This window comes from Salmo trutta, chromosome 4, assembly GCF_901001165.1.
Source record: "Salmo trutta chromosome 4, fSalTru1.1, whole genome shotgun sequence".
Lineage (NCBI taxonomy): Eukaryota > Metazoa > Chordata > Actinopteri > Salmoniformes > Salmonidae > Salmo > Salmo trutta.
Genome location: NC_042960.1, coordinates 3,563,346 through 3,591,231, shown reverse-complemented (window position 1 = coordinate 3,591,231; position 27,886 = coordinate 3,563,346). Strand labels below are relative to the sequence as shown.

The 27,886-nt window shown below is 45.7% G+C and overlaps 3 protein-coding genes across 8 annotated transcripts in view; 2 read left to right on the top strand and 1 right to left on the bottom strand.

The window, feature by feature from the left end:
* LOC115191580 (calcium uptake protein 3, mitochondrial-like) overlaps positions 1-133 on the top strand; it is a 22,449-nt gene extending 22,316 nt beyond the window's left edge. Inside the window, exon 18 of the mRNA XM_029749368.1 lies at positions 109-133. Within this exon, the coding sequence (XP_029605228.1) occupies positions 109-133 (25 nt within the window). The remainder of the gene's footprint in view (positions 1-108) is intronic.
* A 784-nt stretch (positions 134-917) lies between these two features.
* On the bottom strand, positions 918-5,251 carry LOC115191682 (fibroblast growth factor 20-like). The gene is made up of 3 exons (XM_029749528.1): positions 4,276-5,251; positions 3,656-3,759; positions 918-2,141 (listed from the first exon to the last, which is right to left on the bottom strand). Exons 1-3 carry the CDS (start codon positions 4,550-4,552, stop codon positions 1,896-1,898), a joined length of 627 nt encoding a protein of 208 aa, XP_029605388.1. The 5' UTR covers positions 4,553-5,251; the 3' UTR covers positions 918-1,895.
* A 2,112-nt stretch (positions 5,252-7,363) lies between these two features.
* The window catches only part of micu3a (mitochondrial calcium uptake family, member 3a), a 45,037-nt gene continuing 24,514 nt past the window's right edge, over positions 7,364-27,886 (top strand). For all 6 annotated transcript variants that reach the window (XM_029749526.1, XM_029749525.1, XM_029749523.1 and 3 more), the window contains exons 1-5: positions 7,364-7,657; positions 9,742-9,889; positions 11,418-11,449; positions 12,518-12,596; positions 27,615-27,662. In XM_029749526.1, coding sequence (XP_029605386.1) covers positions 7,391-7,657; positions 9,742-9,889; positions 11,418-11,449; positions 12,518-12,596; positions 27,615-27,662 — 574 coding nt within the window. In that variant the 5' untranslated portion in view covers positions 7,364-7,390. The remainder of the gene's footprint in view (positions 7,658-9,741; positions 9,890-11,417; positions 11,450-12,517; positions 12,597-27,614; positions 27,663-27,886) is intronic.

The following is a 27,886-nucleotide window of genomic DNA, read 5'->3' as shown; positions in this document are numbered from 1 at the left end:
ATAGAAGTGACGTGGAGCGAGTGACGTGTGGGTTCTAGTCAAAAGAAGTGCACTAGATAGGGAGTAGGATGCCATTTGAGACTGTCTGTGTCTGTCTCACATCTCTAGGATGGCGGTCAGAGCTGCCACATGAGAGAGCTGCTGGATAAGGAAGTGGCTTTGAGGTTGTATTGTTTGTATTGGAGGTGAATGGATCGTTCAGAGCAGGTGTCACCCTCAACAAAGACAAATGATTGTAGACCCAAGGGAAGGAAAAAGACATAGAGACAGTACAGGGTTGAGGACAGAGAGGAGCGGAGGGTGAATTATCTCAGTGATTTTAAAACATCACTGTAACAGTATACTTTCCATGTGTCATTTTAACATCTCTGAGACATCAACGCTAAAATTAACTCAGAGAGCATGTGATAACTTAATAACCTCTCAATAACCAATAAGAGGTAATATTCACTTGTTTTTCCAGTCTGAAACATGCAATATATAAACGTTTATACATTGCCTATATATATTTCAAATGTCCACTTAAGTGACATATATTTTAAATGTAACTTTTGACATAATCTAATTAAGCAATAAGGCCCGAGGAGGTGTGGTATATGGCCAATATACCATGGCTAAGGGCTTTTCTTACGCACGACGCAGCGCGGAGTGCCTAGACACAGCCCTTGGCCGTGGTATATTCGCCATATATCACAAACACCTGAGGTGCCGTATTGCTATTATAAACTGGTCACCAATGTAATTAGAGCAGTAAAAATACATTTTTGTCATACTCATCGTATACGTTCTGATATAGCACGGCTGTCAGCCAATCATCATTCAGGGCTGGAACCACCCAGTTTATAATAGTAATTAGACCATGTTTCAGTATTACTGTATGTTATTGTATTTGTATGAAGAAGACAGACCAGTGTATCTGAAGTGTTAACAGGTTTATTCCCCACTGGAACCCAGTGGAACTCTGGCTCTTTCTGATGACATAAGAGAAACATGGACGCCCCCGATGATGACAAGCTCGGGACTAGCGACAACGCGGCCTTACACAAACCACTGTCTAAATAAAAACTCCTAGGAAAATACTTTTTTCAGTCAGTTTGAAAGGACATGTCAAATGCAGTACTTTACACAGTGGCACAAAATAAATCTCTGATGGCTTATTTTTTATATCTTATGTATACCTGTAAAAAATATATTCTCAAAATAAATAAATATATAAAATAAATATATGTCCCAGAAAAATGCATAAATAAAAAAACTGAAACAGGCTAAGGTTATTTTGTAAGTCTTTTTTCTCTCGTCCATGCTCGTGTCAGTGAATAGAATGCAGTCACGAAAGGTTCAGAACAGAATTCCTTCACAAGTCTTCTAGAGTGTTTCGTCAAAACAGTCCACCTTGGGGTACCACAGAAGAACACTAAGTCTACACTCCGCTGGAGGACCATCCGCTCTTCTTTTTCTACTCCCATTTCACGACAGTCAGATTGACCAATCAGAATCTCAGAAGCCACTCGGGGGAGGTGGTGAAGAAGAACCATCCGGAAAGATGACATCAGCAGCTCTGGAGGTGATCCCTTCACCTTCCAACACGATGCTCAAAACAAAGATGGCCACCAGGCTAGCCTCTCTTTTGGCCAAAAAGCCCCTATTAAACACCTGTACTCCTTTCTCCTGGGGCTGCACCGGCCTTGACCCATTTTCGGGGACCGCAAGGCCTGGCTTCACACATATTTGCTATCCACCCCACAGCCCCCAAGCGACCTTTCCTCCATTTTGTTTCCATAGGAAGCCATAGGGAGACTGACGATATGCAGACCCTTCATAGGAGAGTACTGAGAGTCACGGTGCAGTGTGCTGGGTGTGTAGCGCCGCAGGGACCAACACACTCCCACCGGGTCTCAGCTGTGGCCCAGGACCTCTCTGTAGAGTTCGGGTACACGGTCGGGATCTACGGGCCTGGGCAGGAAGTGGGTGAAGCGCTGGTGTCGCCGGGAGCGGGCGCCGTCCCTGGACGTGCCGTCCTTGTTGAGCGCCACGAAGTAGTGCGCTCCCCGGTCACCGTGTCTGTAGAGGTTGGATGAGTACGTGTTGTACCAGTTCTCCTCAAACTGCTCCCGGAAGACGCACTCGGCTGTCAGCTTCTCCTAGAGAGAGGGGGAGAGAGAGAGAGAGAGAGAGAGAGAGAGAGAGCGGGAGGGAGGGAGAAGAGAGAGAAGAGAGAGGTGATTAGTGAAATGTTACACAACAGAGCAGTGTCAATGCTCACACACAAATACACACTTCCTTGCAGAACAAAATGTGTGCCCCCTGCTGGTTGGTCATATCTAATCACGCTCCCAGATTAACAGGACAATAGAGGAGGCAGAGGAATTCTCTCTTTCAGTTGATGCTGAATAGTAACCTCTGTTATCACCTCCTACACAGAGATGCCCAGGAGAATGGAGAAGCAGCACTGAATACAAGACACATCATATGTAGCCTACAGTATATCAGTCTATGTAGACTTTATGTAGGCAGTATGAAGGGTATATGTAGGCAGTAGGTATGCAGTAGGCAGTATGAAGGGTATATGTAGGCAGTATGCAGGCAGTTTGAAGGGTATATGTAGGCAGTATGCAGTCAGTATGAAGGGTATATGTAGACAGTATGAAGGGTATATGTAGGCAGTATGCAGGCAGTATGAAGGGTATATGTAGGCAGTAATGTATATGTAGGCAGTAATGTATATGTAGGGTATATGTAGGCAGTATGAAGGGTATATGTATTCAGTAGGTATGCATTAGGCAGTATGAAGGCAATGTGCAGGCAGTATGAAGGGTATATGTAGGCAGTGTGAAGGGTTATATGCAGGCAGTATGAAGGGTATATGTAGACAGTATGAAGGGTATATGTAGGCATTATGCAGGCAGTATGAAGGGTATATGTAGGCAGTGTGAAGGGTATATGCAGGCAGTATGAAGGGTATATGTAGACAGTATGAAGGGTATATGTAGGCATTATGCAGGCAGTATGAAGGGTATATGTAGGCAGTGTGAAGGGTATATGCAGGCAGTATGAAGGGTATATGTAGACAGTATTACGGGTATATGTAGGCATTATGCAGGCAGTATGAAGGGTATATATAGGCAGAATGCAGGCAGTATGAAGGGTATATGTAGGCAGTATGAAGGGTATATGTAGGCAGTATGAAGGGTATATGTATTCAGTAGGTATGCATTAGGCAGTATGAAGGCAGTGTGCAGGCAGTATGAAGGGTATATGTAGGCAGTGTGAAGGGTATATGCAGGCAGTATGAAGGGTGTATGTATTCAGTAGGAATGCATTAGGCAGTATGAAGAGTATATGTAGGCAGTGTGAAGGGTATATGCAGGCAGTATGAAGGGTGTATGTATTCAGTAGGAATGCATTAGGCAGTATGAAGAGTATATGAAGGCAGTGTGAAGGGTATATGCAGGCAGTATGAAGGGTATATGTATTCAGTAGGTATGCATTAGGCAGTATGAAGAGTATATGTAGAGAGTGTGAAGGGTATATGCAGGCAGTATGAAGGGTGTATGTATTCAGTAGGAATGCATTAGGCAGTATGAAGAGTATATGAAGGCAGTATGAAGGGTATATGTAGGCAGCATTTAGGCTATATACTAATGTAAATACTTACAGAGCCGTAGAGGTCTCCCTTGCTGTTCATGCCCAGGTATAATCCACTGTCCACCCCACGGATGCTCACCATCCCCACAGCCAAGCTGATGAACTCCAAAATACCTGCAAATCAAACCAGCAGGACAGCATTAGATTAACATCACATATTATGATATCACAAGTCACAAGGGCATGAGTTCAGCCAGTCATTGAGGGATATATTATTCAATGCTTAATACTGAATTCATACTCTTATGTCTATCATGGAAGCTGTTATCAGTAGGCATTATTTGCTATCTTGCTGATAAGAAGGTCAGTTAGGAAAGGTAAAGAAATTCTGCCAATCTAATCACCATTGAGGAACTGTATTGTGTTCCAATATGTGTGAACATATTATGGGATGTCTGAAATAGTAACTATGGTACAAAAACACATGCACACATTATAGATTAGACAGGATGCAATAGGTATATGTGTCCATAATCATAACATTATAATATTCATAATATAAATAGAATTAGTCTATTCAGAATCATATTCAGAATACTAAGAATAACAATGATCATTATAAACCTTATACTACTGCCATAACTGTATAATAACTGCATTACTGCGCCGAAATATTTTCTGATGCTTTACCAAATCTGCTATGGTCTTTCCTGGTGCCTTGCACTGTGCCATCGGGCAGTATCTCGAGGTGGAACCCGGTCCTGCAGTACAGCTGCCTCCTCCGTAGAATCCCCTTCAGATGCGTCAGATCCGACGGCGTGCTCCGCGACAACCTCTCCGCCGACACCAGGTGCTCGCTCATCAGTCCGGGGGTGTCCCCCGCGGGCGTCAGGACAAAATGCGATCCGTGTCCGAAGCTATCCAGGCCGTGCAAGGAAAATGTACCCACCTCGCCGACTGCCCCCATCACAAAAACGATTGAAACCAGAAACAACCGCCCCGCACGCAGCCGCCTTGAACCGGGTAGAAAAGTTAACGTGCTGTGCTCCTGAAAGAGGGATCCTCCTGGGTGAATGTGTGTTTTTGCGCAGTCACCAAATGCGTTTTTTCTCTCTCTTGCAAGTGCGCGTTTTATTTACATCCGCATATTATCCGTTTATCCTCAGCTCAGCACATGCTCTCCTCTCTCGACCTCGGGCTACTCCCCTTTGCTCTGTTTGTTCGTCCGGGTTTTCCTCCCCTCGCAGTCGTTGATGCGGTTGCGGGAGAGTGCTCAGCTCTTGCTCACTGCGTTCTGCAAATGAACAGTGCGAGCGTGAGAGGAGCGCCACTTTAAATATATTCCGTATGTAAATTCCCTCTTGCCGTATGCTAATGAGACGCTTTATAGATTTCTTTTTGAAACATAACTCCTTGATCCTTGACCGTCCTCACACCTTTGATGTTCAGTTTCATCTGCATCGCCGATTGTCATCATCCCATAGATGGATTATGAAAAGTACTGTAAGCGATGAGAAAGGAGAACAAGTGAGAGAGAAGTCAATGAGAGTTGATCCTTTAATAAAACGCCGTGTGAATCAAGGAGGTTTTCTCTATGGTGTCGCAGGGGAATGCGCAGTCGCCTACGTACAGAACACTACGGCTTCCCTGGCTGGCTCCAAGTGGTTTGGTGCACTAGGCGAGTGCAGCCAGTGAAGAGTTGTGTGTGTGTGGGGGGGGGGGGGGGGGGATTGTCGAAGACGTATGGCAGGTGGAGAGGCAATGGATGGGAGGGAGGGGAGAACAGAACAGACTAGGGGATGCGGGGCGGTGCTTTGAGTTGACAACTGTACTGACTGTCAGGATTGTTATGTTCTCAACAAATGAATTCCCTGCGGCAGTGTGTGTTAAGGGGGTGTGTGTTTGTGTTTCTATTGTGTGTGTATGGGTGCGTGCGCGCACGTGTTCATATAGTAGATAATTACTATCATCCTAAGCGCTTTATAACCCTGCGGCTCGAGTGACTCAGGTGCAGTCATTTGCTGCTGGGGGTGAGAGAAAAACTTCCCCTTCTTGTGCGTCATTTTCGCGCACAGATGTTGATTTATTGCCGCGCTTGTTTTATGTAATCCAGCGGCTGTTCCGCGGCGTGTTTAGAAACAGAACCCGCCGCACATCTGTGCAAACTGCATCACTTGACTGTCAATCTTCCACTGATCTCCTGGCCTCTTTGAACACGCTCTTCTTAATTGTGGTCTTAAAGAGGATAGGAATCAAAGACCAGAGCGATCAAAGTTGAGAGATCTTGTAAGGGGACCAACAACAGTCAGGGGGAACTTGGAGGTAGAAGCCTGTTTGAACCTAGAGCTTCAAAATACCCAGATAGGCCTAGGTTACCTGACACCGTCACCGAGAGTTCCCCCACAAAAACAAACCAATAGTTCAATCCACTGCCAATATTATAAACGTTTACAAATAGCCTGTTGTGTATACAATGAATAACACTATCCCTATGTAGACTATTGTATTCGATTGATTTGGAGCATGGGACAATATGGTGGCCTACCAGCGCATCAAATAGTTCAAGCCACTTTGCCCATATTAGCGATCCTACATTTACAGATAGTCTCCAGTGTATAGGCCTATGCCCTAACATGTATTGCATTGAATTGATTCTGGCATGGGAGAATAGGGTACAGGGGAGGCAGCCAGTGACCTGAGTCTAACTGATAGGGTACAGGGCAGCAGCGCATGCAATGCATCTGCCTGGGCCTGGGAATCGACTGGTTGCAAATGACCTAGTGACCATTTCCACACATAGGTGATTCATCACCATCTCTCTCCGGGGACCTTTCTCTCCCTGTTGGGTTCCCAGGGCTCATTAGTATTTATGATTTCCCCCCAAAATACCTTGAAACAAAATCGATGCGCACGGCGCAGAAGTGATCAATCAATATGCGCGCGCGGATCGATGCGCCACAATGAAGACGTCAATTACATGCCACATTTCCTGATGACATTGGCATTAGAATGAATTGTTTCCAGGGTCACATTGAAAGATCTTCCCACTGCACATTGTGGAGCTCCGTGCAGAGTAAATGCAGTGTTATAATATATATATATATATATATATATATATATATATATATATATTGTAAATGGGAGTGGGGAGAAAACCACACAGGCCTTTGCATGACCAGGTGGTTGCAGGCATCAAAGGGAACTTGAAGAACCCACCGGCTTAACGTTGATATATAAAGCATTAGGGTATAGCCTATGTAGTAAGTCAAATGCAGCAATCTTTGTACTCTTTATAGCTGTCTTACTTCGAAACTGACTTGATCCATCTGTAAGAAGTTATTGTGTAACATCATGATGAAACAACATCATCATGATTTGCAATAAATATTTTTTTTTAGAAATACAACTTTTCTTAAAACATTGCCCCAACACTCGGGACCATGTAATAGCCAATAGAGAAACGACCTACATTATGTTTTATTTGCAGTCACTTGTCATTCGTGTGCATAGTTTTTGTCAAAATTCGCATGGGTCTTGATTCTCCTGAATGTAAAAATATTGGCTTCTAATTAGAATAGTAACCCAACTATGTATATAATTCACCAAGGTTCAGAAATAAGCACCTTATTCTGTCCCAAACCCATTGGAGCATCACATCCATCTGTTTTAGTGGCTGGTTCAAAGACGAACTTCGATCAGAGCCGCAGCATCCCAAAAACCGGTGAATCGGAGTGAGAATATGATCCACATCTCGCGAGGAGTGAGAATACGTTTACCCTTCAGTACTCTCATCATAGCAACAACAATGGCCGCTTTTCGCCGACTGGCTTCAATCGTAAACAGGTTAAACGTCTGGTCCGCTCCGAGAAACGAGCTCCTCGGCGCTCAGACGACTACCGGAGGTAGGACACAGAGATGCCTCGCTGTTGGGATGTGTCTCGCAACCGGGGGAGCGGTGGCATTTTATTTTTACAACGACACGTACAGTCAAAGATGCAGGAAGAGGATGGGATATAACTTCAGTGGCCGCGACCTGCTCCCTGTCCTTTCCGCTGTAGAAGCACAGCAAAAGGTATAGGCTTCTATTTTACACTATGTGCTATGACAAGATAGTCTATTAAAATGCCACGCAGCGAGTACTCTTGTCCCAGAAAAGTATTCGTGTGTTGACAGAATACAAACTCGCTGTCGAAGGCATTCTGTCATGGATGTGTTATAGCCTAAGTGGGTGAGCGTGATCTGAGAATTCGAGAAGCGCAGCGCCTATTTCAATGTGTTTTAGTAATATGTTCTTCTTTTGAAATGTTGTTTGGAAACCACAGACTCATGCCTAGCCTAGTAGGCTACCAGTTCCATTTTTCCCTGAGCGGATAAATTGTGTAATTTCTCTACTGTACAACGGAAACAGTAGGCCCACTATTTCCAGAGACGATATGGAGGCACACTGAAGAAGGAAGGTCGCTCTCCGCTCGAGACGGTGCTGAAATGACGCGCGTCCCTTTGACGTAGTTACCGCAGAGGAGGCTTCAATGCCAGCGACTGTTCTTACACTTCCTAACAAAATAATACGATTGGATTTCTTATTGAAATGTTATTATCAACGTATGCTCCTTTTTTCTTATCCCATGACCAACTTAATTGGTAATGGAAAGTACATGTAAACAACCAAGTATTTCAAATCATCCCCACTTGTGGGAGGACATCATATTTTGGTTCTCACGGTCTGGATGACTTTGTTAGGATATTTTTTACATGCCCTTATATGGGTACTCAAAACACCATTTTCTATTGCAGTTCTAAGAGCTTTTGATTGAATTCTCTTAACTTTTATTTGATTACTTAAATATGCGTGTAGGTTGCAGACATATGCCTTTTACTGATTCTGTGTAGGCCTAATTCTGCTTGACAAGGCACTGTTGGGGTAAATATTAAAGTCCCATTGGAGACTTTGACATTTACTGCTAGGAATGCACGCCACAGTGTGATGCACTGGTTGGAATGATGGATGTATTTATTCATTTATCAGAAATATTAAGTAGTAGTGAATTAAGTTATTTGTACAAACCCAGAGCATTGACATCAATCAGAGTTAAAGGTCCGGGGGGGGGGGGTCAAATCCATCCAAAATCCCTGAAGTCAAACCAGGAAGTGACTACTTCTTCTACCCTTCTCTGGGGAAATGTCCTTCCATTTCTATCCATTCAATTAATGCCTTTGGAGAGAGAAAAAAAATCCCTTAACACAAACTCCTCATGAAAGCTTTATGAATGAATCTGTATGCAAATTGGGCTCCAGCGGAAAGTAGAAAACCTCTGTTCATCGTTTCCTCCCGTCAGGCACAGCAGAGTTAGTTCGTTATTTATACCCATTTCTAATTACAACCCAAGAAGTCGTTTGTGGCACTTTGGTGTATTTTAATCAGGCAAGCTGTCTTTCCCTCAATGCTTTGTGTGAAAGAGCCAGAGGAGGATCTAATTATAGACAGAGAGACCCAAATAAAGATGCCGCTAAGAATTCATTCAAAGCAAGAACACGGCAGTGGTTCAGCTGCCATCTTCAAGAAGACGGTGTGTGAGCAGTGTTGTCTCTCTAGAAGATCTACGGTTCTGTTCAACAGCGAGGCTGTTGTTGAGACTTTCTCGCTAGTAGCCCATTGCTTGTAGGATTGCGTGGTCTTGACAGGCGGATTGTGATATTTGATTTCTCTATTACAGCGATGATAGAAGGATGGAGAGAAGGAGAGAGGGTGCCAGAGAGAAAGAAAGAGGGATAGTGTAGTAAAGAAAGTTGAAATGTACTGGTTTAGCTGGCATCTTCGAGAGACAGTGAGAGGAGTAGTGTCAGTATTGTCTTTCTAGAGGAAGCTGTTTGCTTCTGGCTACTGGCTAGAGTATTGATTGGAGGGCTGCTTGCCAGGTGGAGGGTGATATTTGATTTCTCTAGCACAGCTCTGATAGAGGAGGGAGCGAGAGACAGGAAGAGAGAGGGAGAGAGAGAGAATCGCTGAGAAAGAAAGGCTCGTTTTTATTTCTTCACCCTTAGGCCCAGGAAGAAAGATATTACAGTACGGTTTCAAAATGCTCAAGTCCACAATGCATTGCATTGAAAATTGTCACTAAGCAAAACCAACCAGTTTGTTTGTTTGTGTGTTGCCAGACGCGGCCGTTTGACTTTGAGGAAGGGGACGTGTACATGTCGTCCCACGAGCAGCGCTTCCGTCTGTTCAGCTCAGTGGAATATGAGGGACAGCTTTACATGACCCCGCAGAACTTCATCGAGTCCGTCACCATGAGCGAGCCCCGGAGTATGTACTACTAGGACACAGTTACCATATGTATGATGCTATTTTGGGAAACTGGCCCTCCACCTTGGCTCCAAAAGTTCCATGATGATTTCTAACCTGGAATGTATTTTACCAACCTTCCAGATCCAAAATGGTGCCCATTAGAAAATAATAGTTTCACTAGCTCTATGCAGTTCATATCGATCCACCAATGTCTCATTAAATTAAATAACTTTTTATCTGTTATGTTTTGTGATCTATAATGTTCTGCATGGCTTAAATAGAGCTGCATATAGAGACCAGGCAGGGCCCGTATTCACAAAGCCTCTCAGAGTAGGAGTGCTGATCTAGGATCTGTCCATATAATCCTGTTCATTATGATCCCTGTGGCTCAGTTGGTAGAGCATGGTGTTTGCAAAGCCAGCATAGTATGTGCAACACCAGGGTTGTGGGTTCGATTCCCACGGGGGGCCAGTACAAAAAAAACAAACATGAAATGAAATGTATGCATTCACTACTATAAGTCGCTCTGGATAAGAGCGTCTGCAAAGTGACGAAAATGTAAATGGCCAAACTGATCCTAGATCAGCACTCCTACTTGAGATGCTTTGTGGATATGGGCCCTTGATGATTTTTTGGCAAAAATGTCAGTAAAAAATACAAGAATTTTCTATTAATAAACCACCATTGAATATAATCATATAATCATCCTGACAAAGCAGACTGAGAGTTGAATGAATTTCCACAAACCCTAGAAGCTGACATTTAAATCCAGAGAGCCCTTTCAGAGATTTGAAGTTCACTGTCATTAACGTGTACTGCTCTAACACACACACACACACACACACACACACACACACACACACACACACACACACACACACACACACACACACACACACACACACACACACACACACACACCACCAACTCCCTGTATAAGCCAGCTAGCCCGACTCGGCGGCGGTTGCTATGAGAGAAAGAGAAGTGAGGGTTTCAGTGGGAATGGCCCATGGTTTGTTTTTCTCCCTCTGCCAGTGTAATGCCTCTGTTTTGGGAGGTTTCTTAACAGATAGCTCATAGCCGGTGGACCTCAGAAGATACGGGCGTGTGTAACACTGTTTAGTCTGAGGAGAATACACAGCACACTGGCCAGACTCCCGACTGAGAATGGGATAGATGGGGCTTTTAAAGTGTGTGTGTATGTGTGTCTGTGTCATAGGCCACCTAATGTTTCCTTTGAGGTTGAATTAGACCACCCCTTTATAAAGACCAAAACAAATCTGCACTTTTACTAGAACATTGCCCCAGACAGACACAGTGCTACAGTACAAAGCTAAGCAGAGGGCACTTTATGGCCTTGTAATAGGTCTATGGTGACAGTGTATGGATGTGTTATTATGACTGTGGAACCCCTCATACTGATGTTATCTGATCCAGCCCACACACACTCCGTTATGCTCTCTCTCTCTCTGTCTCTCTCTCTCCCTCTCTCTCTCTCACTTTCTCTCTGTCTCTCTATCTCTCTCCCTCTCTCTCTTTCCTCCAGACAAGAAGCCATGGATGTCCCTCACTAAACAGGTCTGAGAACAGTTAGTTTTATTGTTGATGAAGAGCTATGCTATAAAACTCCTGTTCCTACCTATACATGTAATGCATGATCAACTGTATATTTAAAACATGTTAATATTGAATGTTTTAGACAGGGCTAGTGATGATTAGTTGACAGTTAGCTGTAATACTGTACATATACAGAATAGCCATCTTCCCTATTCACACTTTAGTCATTCAGCATACTCTCTTATCCAGAGTGACTTACAGGAGTAATTACAGTTAAGTGCCTTGCTCAAGGGCGCATTTTCACCTAGTTGGCTCTGGAATTCAAACCAGCGACCTTTCGGTTACTGGCCCAACGCTCTTAACCTCTAGGCTACCTGCCTCCCCACTGCCATAATATTGCAGCAGCAATTGACTTGGAAGCATGCTATCGTATACAAGCTACTGCAGATGTAGAATCTTAATTTGAGCCAGTTTGCTACTGCAGGAAAATAATTCTGCAGCAACAGGAAATGTGAATTATTATGTGGATTATAATTAATGGTCGATTTTGTTGGGATTGATACATTTTTCGTAAGGGAAAATCATATCTGAAATTTCAGTGTGGAAGTTCTCCTGCGACAGGGTGATCAAATGAAGATCCCACATCTGTTCCTAACATGCAGCAACAGCATAGCATGTTTGGATGTTCAAGTCAGACAGTGACACTTCTAAAGGTTAAAGTCATGACTCATGGGCTGCATCCCAAATTACACCCTATTTCCTCTTCCCTATATATCCTATTTTCGGTGGCAAGGTAGTCTAGTGGTTAGAGCGTTGGACTTGTAACAGAAAGGTTGCAAGATTGAATCCCTGAGCTGACAAGGTAAAAATCTGTCGTTCTGCCCCTGAACAAGGCAGTTAACCCACTGTTCCTAGGCTGTCATTGAAAATAAGAATTTGTTCTTAACTGACTTGCCTAGTAAAATAAATAGTGCACTACTTTAGGGCCCATAGGGCTTTGGATGACTATGTAGGGAAAAGGGTGTGATTTTGGACATGGAGTGGTTGTGTGTCTGTGGAGACTCATAGCGTTGTCTCTGTTGACATCAGGAACTGGAGAAGATCTTGGTAGACACTCCAGCGGTGTGGCAGGGAACGTCCAAACTGTTCCGGAACCTACGGGAACGAGGTAGGGACTAAAGGAACGTTCTGTGTACCTCGTAATGGAGTGTGTGTGTGTGTGTGTGTGTGTGTGTGTGTGTGTGTGTGTGTGTGTGTGTGTGTGTGTGTGTGTGTGTGTGTGTGTGTCTGACTGACTTCACACACAATTCCGCATGGCAAAGGCACCTTGAGCTAGTACGCACACACAAACACACTGATTAGCATGTTATCTGAGAGATATAGTTAAACTCATGGAAAGTCCTGTACAGACCAGTCATAGCTACAGACCAGTCATAGCTACAGTCCTGTCATAGCTACAGACCAGTCATAACTACAGACCAGTCATAGCTACAGTCCTGTCATAGCTACAGACCAGTCATAGCTACAGACCAGTCATAACTACAGTCCTGTCATAGCTACAGACCAGTCATAGCTACAGTCCAGTCATAGCTACAGACCAGTCATAACTACAGACCAGTCATAGCTACAGTCCTGTCATAGCTACAGACCAGTCATAGCTACAGACCAGTCATAGCTACAGACCAGTCATAACTACAGTCCTGTCATAGATACAGACCAGTCATAGCTACAGTCCTGTCATAGCTACAGACCAGTCATAGCTACAGACCAGTCATAACTACAGTCCTGTCATAGCTACAGACCAGTCATAGCTACAGACCAGTCATAGCTACAGACCAGTCATAGCTACATACCAGTCATAGCTACAGACCAGTCATAGCTACAGTCCTGTCATAGCTACAGACCAGTCATAGCTACAGTCCAGTCATAACTACAGTCCTGTCATAACTACAGTCCAGTCATAGCTACAGACCAGTCATAACTACAGTCCAGTCATAACTACAATCCAGTCATAGCTACAGTCCAGTCATAACTACAGTCCTGTCATAACTACAGTCCAGTCATAGCTACAGACCAGTCATAACTACAGTCCAGTCATAACTACAATCCAGTCATAGCTACAGTCCAGTCATAACTACAGTCTAGTCATAGCTACAGTGAAAGTGGTGCAGTGTGTCTTGGTGTATCTAGTCCGTGCTGTATGACAGTGACAGTGCTACATGATGTCATAATGCTACAGGCTGTATGACAGTGACAGTGCTACATGATGTCATAATGCTACAGGCTGTATGACAGTGACAGTGCTACATGATGTCATAATGCTACAGGCTGTATGACAGTGACAGTGTTACATGATGTCATAATGCTACAGGCTGTATGACAGTGACAGTGCTTCATGATGTCATAATGCTACAGGCTGTATGACAGTGACAGTGCTACATGATGTCATAATGCTACAGGCTGTATGACAGTGACAGTGCTACGTGATGTCATAATGCTACAGGCTGTATGACAGTGACAGTGCTACATGATGTCATAATGCTACAGGCTGTATGACAGTGATAGTGCTACATGATGTCATAATGCTACAGGCTGTATGACAGTGACAGTGCTATGTGATGTCATAATGCTACAGGCTGTATGACAGTGACAGTGCTACATGATGTCATAATGCTCCAGGCTATATGACAGTGATAGTGCTACATGATGTCATAATGCTACAGGCTGTATGACAGTGACAGTGCTACATGATGTCATAATGCTACAGGCTGTATGACAGTGACAGTGCTACGTGATGTCATAATGCTACAGGCTGTATGACAGTGACAGTGCTACATTATGTCATAATGCTCCAGGCTGTATGATAGTGACAGTGCTACATGATGTCATAATGCTCCAGGCTATATGACAGTGATAGTGCTACATGATGTCATAATGCTACAGGCTGTATGACAGTGATAGTGCTACATGATGTCATAATGCTACAGGCTGTATGACAGTGATAGTGCTACATGATGTCATAATGCTACAGGTTGTATGACAGTGACAGTGCTACATGATGTCATAGTGCTACAGGCTGTATGACAGTGACAGTGCTACATGATGTCATAATGCTCCAGGCTGTATGACAGTGACAGTGCTACATGATGTCATAATGCTCCAGGCTATATGACAGTGATAGTGCTACATGATGTCATAATGCTACAGGCTGTATGACAGTGATAGTGCTACATGATGTCATAATGCTACAGGCTGTATGACAGTGACAGTGCTACATGATGTCATAATGCTCCAGGCTGTATGACAGTGACAGTGCTACATGATGTCATAATGCTCCAGGCTATATGACAGTGATAGTGCTACATGATGTCATAATGCTACAGGCTGTATGACAGTGATAGTGCTACATGATGTCATAATGCTACAGGCTGTATGACAGTGATAGTGCTACATGATGTCATAATGCTACAGGCTGTATGACAGTGACAGTGCTTCATGATGTCATAATGCTACAGGCTGTATGACAGTGACAGTGCTACATGATGTCATAATGCTACAGGCTGTATGACAGTGACAGTGCTACATGATGTCATAATGCTACAGGCTGTATGACAGTGACAGTGCTACATGATGTCATAATGCTACAGGCTGTATGACAGTGACAGTGCTACATGATGTCATAATGCTCCAGGCTGTATGACAGTGATAGTGTTGCGGTGTGTCTAGCTGTACAGGCTCTGGTCACAGTGTGGTTCCTCTAAGCCGGGGCCGGGGCCACACGGTCCCCCCTGTGGTCACCTTACGGTCGCCCTGGTAAACCCTAAAAATAGAACCACTCTCTCTGCCCTTCCCATGCCATCCTCTCATCCTATACTTTCCTCTCTTCTCATCCTCTTCTCTTCTCCACCTCTCCCCTTAGTTCCCTCTCCTCTTTTCCTTCTCACTCTCTCTTTCTTTATCCCTCCTCTTCTCTGTTTTCCTCCACCTTTCTTTCCTCTCCTTTCATTTCCCTCTCTTTGCTCCCCTCTGTTCTGCCATCCAATGCTTTCCCTCCCCACCCTCCTCTCTTCTCCTCCTCTCTTTTCTCCTCTTCACCCTCTCCTCCATTCCTCTAGAAACATGCAGCAGCTCTCTTCCGACAGCAGAGCCTTCTGCCCTCCATCCATCCTCTCCAACATAGAAATTGAAACAGTGAAAATGAATCACATACATTAATAAGACGTGTACTGTACCACAGAGAGAGAGACATACTGTTGGAGAGAGAGGCAGGGACCCGGTCGCAATTAAAGCAATTGCTTGTGGAGTACGTAACAGTGGAATCACACGGCTGTTGATTCCCCACGGTGATAATTATAACACGCTCAGCAGCATGCCATACTGCCTTCCCCAACCAGGAAGCTAAATATAAACCTCACTCAATTATGTACCTCTCCTCCCTCTACCCCTCTCTCTCTCTCTCGTCCCTCTACCCCTCTCTCTCTCCTCTCCTCCCTCTACCCCTCTCTCTTTCCTCTCCTTCCTCTACCCCTCTCTCTCTCCTCTCCTCTCCTCCCTCTACCCCTCTCTCTCTCTCCTCCCTTACCCCTCTCTTTCTCCTCTCCTCCCTCTACCCCTCTCTCTCTCCTCTCCTCCCTCTACCCCTCTCTCTCTCTCCTCCCTTACCCCTCTCTCTCTCCTCTCCTCCCTCTACCCCTCTCTCTCTCCTCTCCTCCCTCTACCCCTCTCTCTCCTCTCCTCCCTTACCCCTCTCTCTCTCCTCTCCTCCCTCTACCCCTCTCTCTCTCCTCTCCTCCCCTCCCTCTACCCCTCTCTCCTCTCCTCCCCTCCCTTTACCCCTCTCTCTCTCCTCTCCTCCCTCTACCCCTCTCTCTCTCCTCTCCTCCCTCTACCCCTCTCTCTCTCCTCTCCTCCTCTACCCCTCTTTCTCTCCTCTCCTCCCCTCCCTCTACCTCTCTCTCTCCTCTCCTCCCTCTACCCCTCTCTCTTTCCTCTCCTTCCTCTACCCCTCTCTCTCTCCTCTCCTCCCTTACCCCTCTCTCTCTCGTCCCTCTACCCCTCTCTCTCTCTCCTCTCCTCCCTTACCCCTCTCTCTCTCTCCTCCCTCTACCCCTCTCTTTCTCCTCTCCTCCCTCTACCCCTCTCTCTCTCTCCTCCCTCTACCCCTCTCTCTCTCCTCTCCTCCCTCTACCCCTCTCTCTCTCCTCCCCTCTACCCCTCTCTCTCTCTCCTTCCTCTACCCCCTCTTTCTCTCCTCTCCTCCCTTTACCCCTCTCTCTCCTCTCCTCCCTTTACCCCTCTCTCCTCTCCTCCCTCTACCTCTACCTCTCTCTCCTCTCCTCCCTCTACCCCTCTCTCCTCTCCTCTCCTCCCTCTACCCCTCTCTCTCTCCTCTCCTCCCTCTACCCCTCTCTCTCTCTCCTCTCCTCCCTCTACCCCTCTCTCTCTCCTCTCCTCCCTTTACCCCTCTCTCTCTCCTCTCCTCTCCTCCCTCTACCCCTCTCTCCTCTCCTCCCTCTACCCCTCTATATCTCCTCTCCTCCCTCTACCCCCCTCTCTCTCTCTCCTCCCTCTACCCCTCTCCTCTCCTCCCTCTACCCCTCTCCTCTCCTCCCTCTACCCCTCCTTCCCCCATCTACCCCTGTATTACAGTTTTTCTCAGTCGCTTTGGTGCATTTTTCACATCATCCCTAACATGTGCATAATAAGTGCATTTCTCAGAACAATTTGTACAAACTGCAATATACAATAGATGTGTTTCTAAAGCTAGTCAGTCACTAAAAATCCTTAGTACATCTCTCAAAAGTAAATATTCATGCCAATGATCATGTCAGTGTCATCAGAATGATAAGTCATTGAGTCATTGTTCACGAACAAGGTCGTCAAAATGTTTAGGCATGTTGCCAATGGAACTGTGTACTTTGACAGTATTACCTGATGTAAACTTAGGCTACAGTTTGGATGACAGTTACTGTATTGAAAATACACAAGGCTGCACTTCTATGGCATATATCAATTTCAACAGTACTATTTACATATTACTGCATGTGGGTTATTGATTGAAAGAGACTGGACAACCCAAGGGGCACAAAGGAAAAAAAACGAAATTAGAAAGAAACACAGGAAACCCCCCCTAAGGCACAACTTTGCCCGCAGCACTGTTCTAGTGCTGTCTCTACACATCCAGACGTTCCTGTCTGTCGGCCCACATATTCTCATCCACATCACACCGGATATTTGCCCTTCCAATGCAACGTGGAAAGAATCTTTTGGAAGGCCTTATCCATCCTCTGCAGGCGTCTACTGTGATGTCCTCACATGCTGCATCCATTGCAGCCAGCAGGGTCATCTGTGTGTGTGGCTGACGATCGTACACCTTCCACCTCCATGCTGAAAAGAACTCCTCCATTGGGGTAAGGAATGGTGAATAAGGTGGGAGGAATTCTATGAGCATCCTCGGGTGGGTCACAAACCATTGCCTTATGATGTTTGATCGATGGAAACTCACATTATCACAAATGACCACATACTTTGGCAAATCCTCTCTAAACAGACCCCTCTCATCATCAGGGATGAGAGCCCTGTAGAGAGTCTCTAAAAAGTTGAGTAGATGCTGGGTGTTGTATGGCCCTATAAGGGGGATATGGGTTAGGACACCATGCTCTGAAATAGCAGCACACATGGTGCTATTTCCTCCCCGCTGGCCTGACAAATCCACAGTAGCTCTGTGACCGATGATATTCCCACCCCGCCTTCTGCATTTGGTCAGGTTGAAGCCAGCCTCATCCACGTATACAAAGTTGTGAGAGGGTTCACTTGATTCCAGCTCCATTATACGCTATATCCCAGAACACACAGTTGAATTTGTTTTGGTAAGGAAGAGTGACATAAAATGTACATATATGGCATGTTCCTTCCACAGCAATGGAAATGTGTGCAGTTAATGCTTACTGTACTATGTATCACTATAAAATGTTGCTGTAATACTGGTACCATACTGGTACCGTAGCTGGTACCGTAGCTCCTTAACATACTGGTACCGTAGCTCCTTAACTCTGTCCTCATTCCTTTGGAATGGTACACGGTACAGCTGTTTCATACTCATCTGGTTTCTATGCAGCACCCTGTCGATGGTTGAGATGCTAACCGTATGGATGTTTTCAAAGACATCGTTGTCTTCTATAATGGTCCTTTGTATTTCCCTGAGTCTCATGGCATTGTTTGCTCGGGAACCATGGTGCAAATAGCCTCCTCCTGTTGAGGTGTGAAAAGGCGTCCTCTGCCACCGGTTTGAGGTAATCTTGCAGTCCTATGTGGGGAAAAATGCAGTGATGCATCGCACACTTTCACATAGACAAAAACTATGCGAACACACATTTTACTGTAAAACATACAGGTGGGTGCATGTAAGGTGCAGTATGTATCTGTATAGAGTATATTTCTGTATGCTGTGAAATACAAGTGGACTACTGTAATATGAAGCATTGTAGGAAGTATACAGTATACTGCTTATATACAGTAACTGTGCACTGTACATTGGTGGACATACCTGTTCTCTCTTCGAAACGTTTGAACTATTGAGGACACGGTTGATCTCCCAATATTCGGCTGCACCCTTCGACCCGCCTCAGCCACTGTAAGGCCATGATTGACAACATGGTCTACAATAGTGGCCCTTATGTCATCAGATATGCGCCTATGTCCTCTTCTGCCTCTTCCTCTGTTTTGCCTTCCACCTCCTTGCTCCTCTTCTTCCTCCTCTTGGCTGTTGACCCTGTTTGTTTCCTGGTCCATCCATTATTGGAAAATTGCAACTCTGTGTTGTGGTCTGTCTATATCTGCTTGCCAATTGATTCTTCATGAGATGCACCTTTGAGCAATTTAGACAACTGGTTGATTGTTGGTTGAACTAACACTTTACATTCCTTCATGAGTGAGGGTCAATTTCACCTGCACCATTCATCAATTCACGTTTTTGTACAAAAGGTCTAATAGAAATGTGTAAAACTATGCTTGACAGTTTAAGACAAATAGTTCAACAATTTTGCATGTAATGGCTTATGCAAGGAACTAATGCCTAGATGTTTTGAGGGGTAAGACTATTCAACAGAGAACCATCTACTGTATTTTGATCAACATGACATGAGCAATTGAAAATGTGGAAAAAAGCTGACACTTGTACATTATCAATTGCAATTTGTTCAAAGGAATAAGAAATTGCTTTAATGATGTGCACAAGAGACTAGATGATGTGGAATTTGAAAAGTAGTATCAAGAATGGCACTTTTGATCTAAGAAATGCACCAAAGCGACTGAGAAAAACTGTAACACCAGAGAGTTACACGCACGCATTCATACACACATGCATACTCTCTCTCTTTCTCCTTCTCGTTCCCTCTCTTTTTCTATCCCTCTATAATCCCTCTTCTCTCTACCTCAACTCCCCTTTAACCCTGTGTTAATGCAAGAGTTCTTCCTCCTTCCTTCCTTCTTTCCTTCCTTCCTTCCTTCCCTTCCCTTCCCTCCCTCCCTCCCTCCCTCCCTCCCTCCCTCCCTCCCTCCCTCCCTCCCTCTCTCCCTCCCTCCCTCCCTCCCTCCCTCCCTCCCTCCTCATCTTTAATTCACCACACAATAGTATCTCCAGAACTGTTATAAGTCGTTTGTATGCAGATCATCCTCATATTATGACCATATGTTTATTCAGTTATGTGTTCTGTTATGAAACCAGCTAAGTATTTCAAATGAAGGTAATGATTATTTATTGTGTGTTATTGTGTTTGTGTATGTGTGTATGTGTTTCTTCAATCCTACCGGACTGGTATGTTTTCTCTGGGAACAGTATCCAAGGGAATCATTTCTCTGGGGAGAGAGAGGAGAGGAGAGGAGAGGAGAGGAGAGGAGGAGAGGGGAGGGGAGATGAGAGGAGAGGAGAGGCGAGGAGAGGAGAGGAGAGGAGGAGAGGGGAGTGGAGATGAGAGGAGAGGAGAGGAGAGGCGAGGAGAGGCGAGGAGAGGCGAGGAGGAGAGGGGAGGGGAGAGGAGAGGAGGAGAGGGGAGAGGAGAGGAGAGGAGGGGATGTTGTAAGTGTGGTAGACTAGTACACTAGACGTGTATGACACTAGATGTGTTGGGAATGGGAAGTAGGAGTGTATTAGGAAAACACTAGTGAGGAAGTTGGGCCGGTCTCCAAGCTACAGCATATTTTCATACTGGCTGGTTCTAGTGTTGGTGTTTCTATGAATGTCATGGAGAAAGTTGCTGAGGCCTTTCCCAAGACTACACACTCACACACACTCATACACACTCATACACACTCACACAGTCACACACACAGTCACACCCTGGTGTCCCTGAGAAGGTCACACCTGGGCTCCAGAGTAGCGACGTGGAAATGTTTTCTTGTCCTTCCCTCTTCCTGTTGCTTTAGGGAGGCACCCCATGCACGAACTCCCCCACACATACACACACCTCACCCCCACACATACACACACCTCACCCCCACACATACACACACCTCACCCCCACACATACACACACCTCACCCCCACACATACACACACCTCACCCCCACACATACACACACCTCACCCCCACACATACACACACCTCACCCCCACACATACACATACCTCACCCCCACACATACACACACCTCACCCCCACACATACACACACCTCACCCCTACACGTACACACATACACACACCTCACCCCCACACATACACACATACACACACCTCACCCCTAAACATACACACACCTCACCCCCACACATACACACACCTCACCCCCACACATACACACATACACACACCTCACCCCTACACATACACACACCTCACCCCCACACATACACACACCTCACCCCTACACATACACACACTTCACCCCCACACATACACAAACCTCACCCCCACACATACACACATACACACACCTCACCCCCACACATACACACACCTCACCCCCACACATACACACACCTTGCCCCCACACATACACACACCTCACCCCCACACATACACACACCTCACCCCTACACATACACACACCTCACCCCCACACATACACACACCTCACCCCCACACATACACACATACACACACCTCACCCCCACACATACACACACCTCACCCCTACACATACACACATACACACACCTCACCCCTACACATACACACATACACACACCTCACCCCTACACATACACACACCTCACCCCCACACATACACACACCTCACCCCCACACATACACACACCTCACCCCCACACATACACACACCTCACCCCCACACATACACACACCTCACCCCCACACATACACACACCTCACCCCCACACATACACACACCTCACCCCCACACATACGCACACCTCACCCCCACACATACACACACCTCACCCCCACACATACACACACCTCACCCCCACACATACACACACCTCACCCCTACACATACACACATACACACACCTCACCCCCACACATACACACATACACACACCTCACCCCCTAAACATACACACACCTCACCCCCACACATACACACACCTCACCCCCACACATACACACACCTCACCCCTACACATACACACACCTCACCCCCACACATACACACACCTCACCCCTACACATACACACACTTCACCCCCACACATACACAAACCTCACCCCCCACATACACACATACACACACCTCACCCCCACACATACACACACCTCACCCCCACACATACACACACCTTGCCCCCACACATACACACACCTCACCCCCACACATACACACACCTCACCCCTACACATACACACACCTCACCCCCACACATACACACATACACACACCTCACCCCTACACATACACACATACACACACCTCACCCCTACACGTACACACATACACACACCTCACCCCTACACATACACACACCTCACCCCTACACGTACACACATACACACACCTCACCCCCACACATACACACACCCTCACCCCTACACATACACACATACACACACCTCACCCCTACACATACACACATACACACACCTCACCCCTACACATACACACATACACACACCTCACCCCCACACATACACACACCTCACCCCCACACATACACACACCTCACCCCTACACATACACACATACACACATCTCACCCCCACACATACACACATCTCACCCCTACACATACACACATCTCACCCCTACACCTACACACACCTCACCCCTACACATACACACATCTCACCCCTACACATACACACATCTCACCCCTACACATACACACATACATACACCTTACTCCCACACCACCCTTTTAATCTTGCCAGTTAACATCAGCACGGCCCCACCAAAAAACAGAGAAAGGAGGAACGGAAAGGAGAGGAGAGGAGAGGAATGGAGAGGAAAGAGGGAAGGAGAGGAGAGGAAAGAGGGAAGGAGGTAAAAGGAAAGAAAGAATGGAGTGATCAGGGAAGGAAGGTGTGGTTGAGGAGGAAGACAACGTGGAGACACGTCTCTGTTGTGTTTGTTCTCGGTGATGTCAGGACACGCTTCCTTTGGCGCTCGGTGACGGTTGAGGACAGTTTCAATCCCCGGAATGGCGTCGGATTACCGTTGCCGACGGAGACCTTTGCCGTGCGCATGAGTCGGTGCTGGGCGGCAGACTCTGGAATGTTTCTGTGTGTTGTCCCAGCACATTTTATTTGGGTTGTCATGTCAAGAAGACAGAGAGTGTGTGTGTGTGTGTGTGTGTGTGTGTGTGTGTGTGTGTGTGTGTGTGTGTGTGTGTGTGTGTGTGTGTGTGTGTGCGTGCGTGCGTGCGTGCGTGCGTGCGTGCGTGCGTGCGTGCGTGCGTGCGTGCGTGTGTTATTGGTGACTCGCGTCTGGAATCCAGTGATGCTCTCTCTCTCTCTCACTGCAGTGCACAGTACAAACTCGTCAGAGAAAGTAGGCTTTCAAAGTGGGACAGTTAAGTTGGCCTTTCACTTCCAAATGGCATATAGGAAACAAAACCTTTTCAAGTGTAATGTAATATACAAGATGATACCATATTATCAGAATGTAATATACAAGATGATACCATATTATCAGAATGTAATATACAAGATGATACCATATTATCAGGCTTTTCAGGGCCCAGTTTGTTGATCAGATCATGAGGTCTGGGAAAACTCCTGGCTGAAGTTGTGAAAAAACGCTCAGATTACAGGAGTTCACCTGGTAAGGTGTTCTTTGGTTTCCCAGACTTGTGACATTGACAGAAAATACAAGGATGCGGGGAAAATAGAGGAGTATGAAAAATGTATGAAGTCACTACTGTAAGAGGCTCTGGATAAGAGTGTCTGATAAATGACTAAACATTTAAATGTATGAAGTCACTACTGTAAGAGGCTCTGGATAAGAGTGTCTGATAAATGACTAAACATTTAAATGTATGAAGTCACTACTGTAAGAGGCTCTGGATAAGAGTGTCTGATAAATGACTAAACATTTAAATGTATGAAGTCACTACTGTAAGAGGCTCTGGATAAGAGTGTCTGATAATGACTAAACATTTAAATGTATGAAGTCACTAATGTAAGAGGCTCTGGATAAGAGTGTCTGATAAATGACTAAACATTTAAATGTATGAAGTCACTACTGTAAGAGGCTCTGGATAAGAGTGTCTGATAAATGACTAAACATTTAAATGTATGAAGTCACTACTGTAAGAGGCTCTGGATAAGAGTGTCTGATAAATGACTAAACATTTAAATGTATGAAGTCACTACTGTAAGAGGCTCTGGATAAGAGTGTCTGATAAATGACTAAACATTTAAATGTATGAAGTCACTACTGTAAGAGGCTCTGGATAAGAGTGTCTGATAAATGACTAAACATTTAAATGTATGAAGTCACTACTGTAAGAGGCTCTGGATAAGAGTGTCTGATAAATGACTAAACATTAAATGTATGAAGTCACTACTGTAAGAGGCTCTGGATAAGAGTGTCTGATAAATGACTAAACATTTAAATGTATGAAGTCACTACTGTAAAAGGCTCTGGATAAGAGTGTCTGATAAATGACTAAACATTTAAATGTATGAAGTCACTACTGTAAGAGGCTCTGGATAAGAGTGTCTGATAAATGACTAAACATTTAAATGTATGAAGTCACTACTGTAAGAGGCTCTGGATAAGAGTGTCTGATAAATGACTAAGCATTTAAATGTATGAAGTCACTACTGTAAGAGGCTCTGGATAAGAGTGTCTGATAAATGACAAAACATTTAAATGTATGAAGTCACTACTGTAAGAGGCTCTGGATAAGAGTGTCTGATAAATGACTAAGCATTTAAATGTATGAAGTCACTACTGTAAGAGGCTCTGGATAAGAGTGTCTGATAAATGACTAAACATTTAAATGTATGAAGTCACTACTGTAAGAGGCTCTGGATAAGAGTGTCTGATAAATGACTAAACATTTAAATGTATGAAGTCACTACTGTAAGAGGCTCTGGATAAGAGTGTCTGATAAATGACTAAGCATTTAAATGTATGAAGTCACTACTGTAAGAGGCTCTGGATAAGAGTGTCTGATAAATGACTAAACATTTAAATGTATGAAGTCACTACTGTAAATCAAATCAAATTTTATTTGTCACATACACATGGTTCGCAGATGTTAATGTGAGTGTAGTGAAATGCTTGTGCTTCTAGTTCCGACCATGCAGTAATATCTAACAAGTAATCTAACCTAACAATTTCACAACAACTACCTTATACACACAAGTGTAAAGGAATGAATAAGAATATGTACATACAAATATATGAATGAGTGATGGCCGAACGGCATAGGCAAGATGCAGTAGATGGTATAGAGTACAGTATATACATATGAGATGAGTAATGTAGGGTATGTAAACATTATATAAAGTGGCATTGTTTAAAGTGGCTAGTGATACATTTATTACATACATTTTTAATTATTAAAGTGGCTAGAGATTTGAGTCAGTATGTTGGCAGCAGCCACTCAATGTTAGTGATGGCTGTTTAACAGTCTGATGGCCTGGAGATAGAAGCTGTTTTTCAGTCTCTTGGCCCCAGCTTTGATGCACCTGTACTGACATCGCCTTCTGGATGATAGCGGGGTGAACAGGCTGTGGATCGGGTGGTTGTTGTCCTTGATGATCTTTTTGGCCTTCCTGTGACATCGGGTGTTGTAGGTGTCCTGGAGGGCAGGTAGTTTGCCCCCGGTGATGCGTTGTGCAGACCTCACTACCCTCTGGAGAGTCTTGCGGTTGTGGGCGAAGCAGTTGCCGTACCAGGCGGTGATACAGCCCGACAGGATGCTCTCAATTGTGCATCTGTAAAAGTTTGTGAGTGTTTTTGGTGACAAGCCGAATTTCTTCAGCCTCCTGAGGTTGAAGAGGCGCTGTTGCGCCTTCTTCACCACACTGTCTGTGTGGGTGGACCATTTCAGTTTGCCGTGATGTGTACGCCGAGGAACTTAAAACTTTCCACCTTCTCCACTGCTGTCCTGTTGATGTGGATAGGGGGCTGCTCCCTCTGCTGTTTCCTGAAGTCCACGATCAGCTCCTTTGTTTTGTTGACATTGAGTGAGAGGTTGTTTTCCTGACACCACACTCCAAGGGCCCTCACCTCTTCCCTGTAGGCTGTCTCGTCATTGTTGGTAATCAAGCCTACCACTGTAGTGTCGTCTGCAAACTTGATGATTGAGTTGGAGGCGTGCATAGCCACACGGTCGTGGGTGAACAGGGAGTACAGGAGAGGGCTGAGAACGCACCCTTGTGGGACCCCAGTGTTGAGGATCAGTGGGGTGGAGATGTTGTTACCTACCCTCACCACCTGGGGGCGCCCGTCAGGAAGTCCAGGACCCAGTTGCACAGGGCGGGGTCGAGACCCAGGGTCTTTCCCTAGTGTGAGGTCCAGGGAAGGGGGAAGGGGACAGGGGGAAGGGGACAGGGAGCATCCATCCCTAGTGTGAGGTCCAGGGCAGGGTGAAGGGGACAGGGGACAGGGAGCATCCATCCCTAGTGTGAGGTCCAGGGCAGGGGGAAGGGAGCAGGGGGAAGGGGGAAGGGGGCAGGGGGAAGGGGTAGCTCCACTAAGCTGAGGTATCATGTTCCCCTCCTCTCCCCTTCCTGAAGCAGGGATCTCTCTCCCGTAACACTCAGTGCAGTCACCCTGAACTATCAGTGGACAGACAGGCTACTGTCTTCCTCTCCAAACAAAAACCTGGTGGAAGAGGGAATGCTTTCAGCCGCCGTGTAACAGGCCACCACACACACACACATAGAGAAACATGAGCACACACACACTCCCCTTCCAGCACCTAGGCCACAGCAGCGGTCCTCCATCTCTCTGGGCCCTGCCTGTGTTTCCCCTGGCCCCAACAAAGAGGAGCAGAGGGGACCTCATCCTAAATGGACCACATCCTCAGGCTGATCATCCCCTCAACGCTTTACACCTTGCTTCTCCAAACACAGCACGGCTGGTTGTGATCCCTTTCCACCCCCACCCCCCTCCCACCCCCATCCCACCGTGTGTGTATGTGTATATGCAGGGGTGTGTACGTGTGTGTGTGTGTGTGTGTGTGTGTGTGTGTGTGTGTGTGTGTGTGTGTGTGTGTGTGTGTGTGTGTGTGTGTGTGTGTGTGTGTGTGTGTGTGTGTGTGTGTGTGTGTGTGTGTGTTCATGTTCTACCACCCAGTGTTCTAGGTCTTGGGTCTCAGCACCGCTCACTTGCAGTGTAAAAACACCCGCAGCTCCGGTGTGGCCAAAACACCGCCTGCGGCTCAACTCAAAGGCACCTTTTTACATTTTTAGATGTTATCTGCATGAAAGGGGGGATTACTCCTTCTGTACTCCTCTCCGGGAGAAGAGAGGAGGAGGGGAAGGTCTGTTCTACCCTTCCATTTATCTAGAGGAGGCCCGTCTTTGAACAATCAGTAAACATTTTAATCTGGCCTTCAGCCAAGCCGCCTCTAGTGTCCTGGAGTTTGAAAGAAAAAAAATCAGGACCCCGACCAGCTGTTTGAGAGTTGGTGAAGGAGAGACAGAAGGAGAGAGAGAGAGAGAGAGAGAGAGAGAGAGAGAGAGAGAGAGAGAGTGCTTTATTGTACATTAACAGAATGAATCTTGTCAACTGTCCTTTGATGTTACATCTTCTCTTTTTCTTTCCAGGCATCATCGCTTACACCGAGTATCTCTTTCTGCTCTGCATTCTGACAAGTGAGTCTCTCTATACGCTCTACACTCTCTCTCTCTCTCTCTCTCTCTCTCTCTCTCTTCCGCTCCCTCTCTCTCTCTTTCTCTCCCTCTCTCTGTATCTCTCTCTTTCTGTATCTCTCTCTCCCTCCCTCTCTCTCTCTTCCGCTCCCTCTCTCTCTCTTTCTCTCCCTCTCTCTGTATCTCTCTCTCTCTCTGTATCTCTCTCTCCCTCCCTCTCTCTCTCT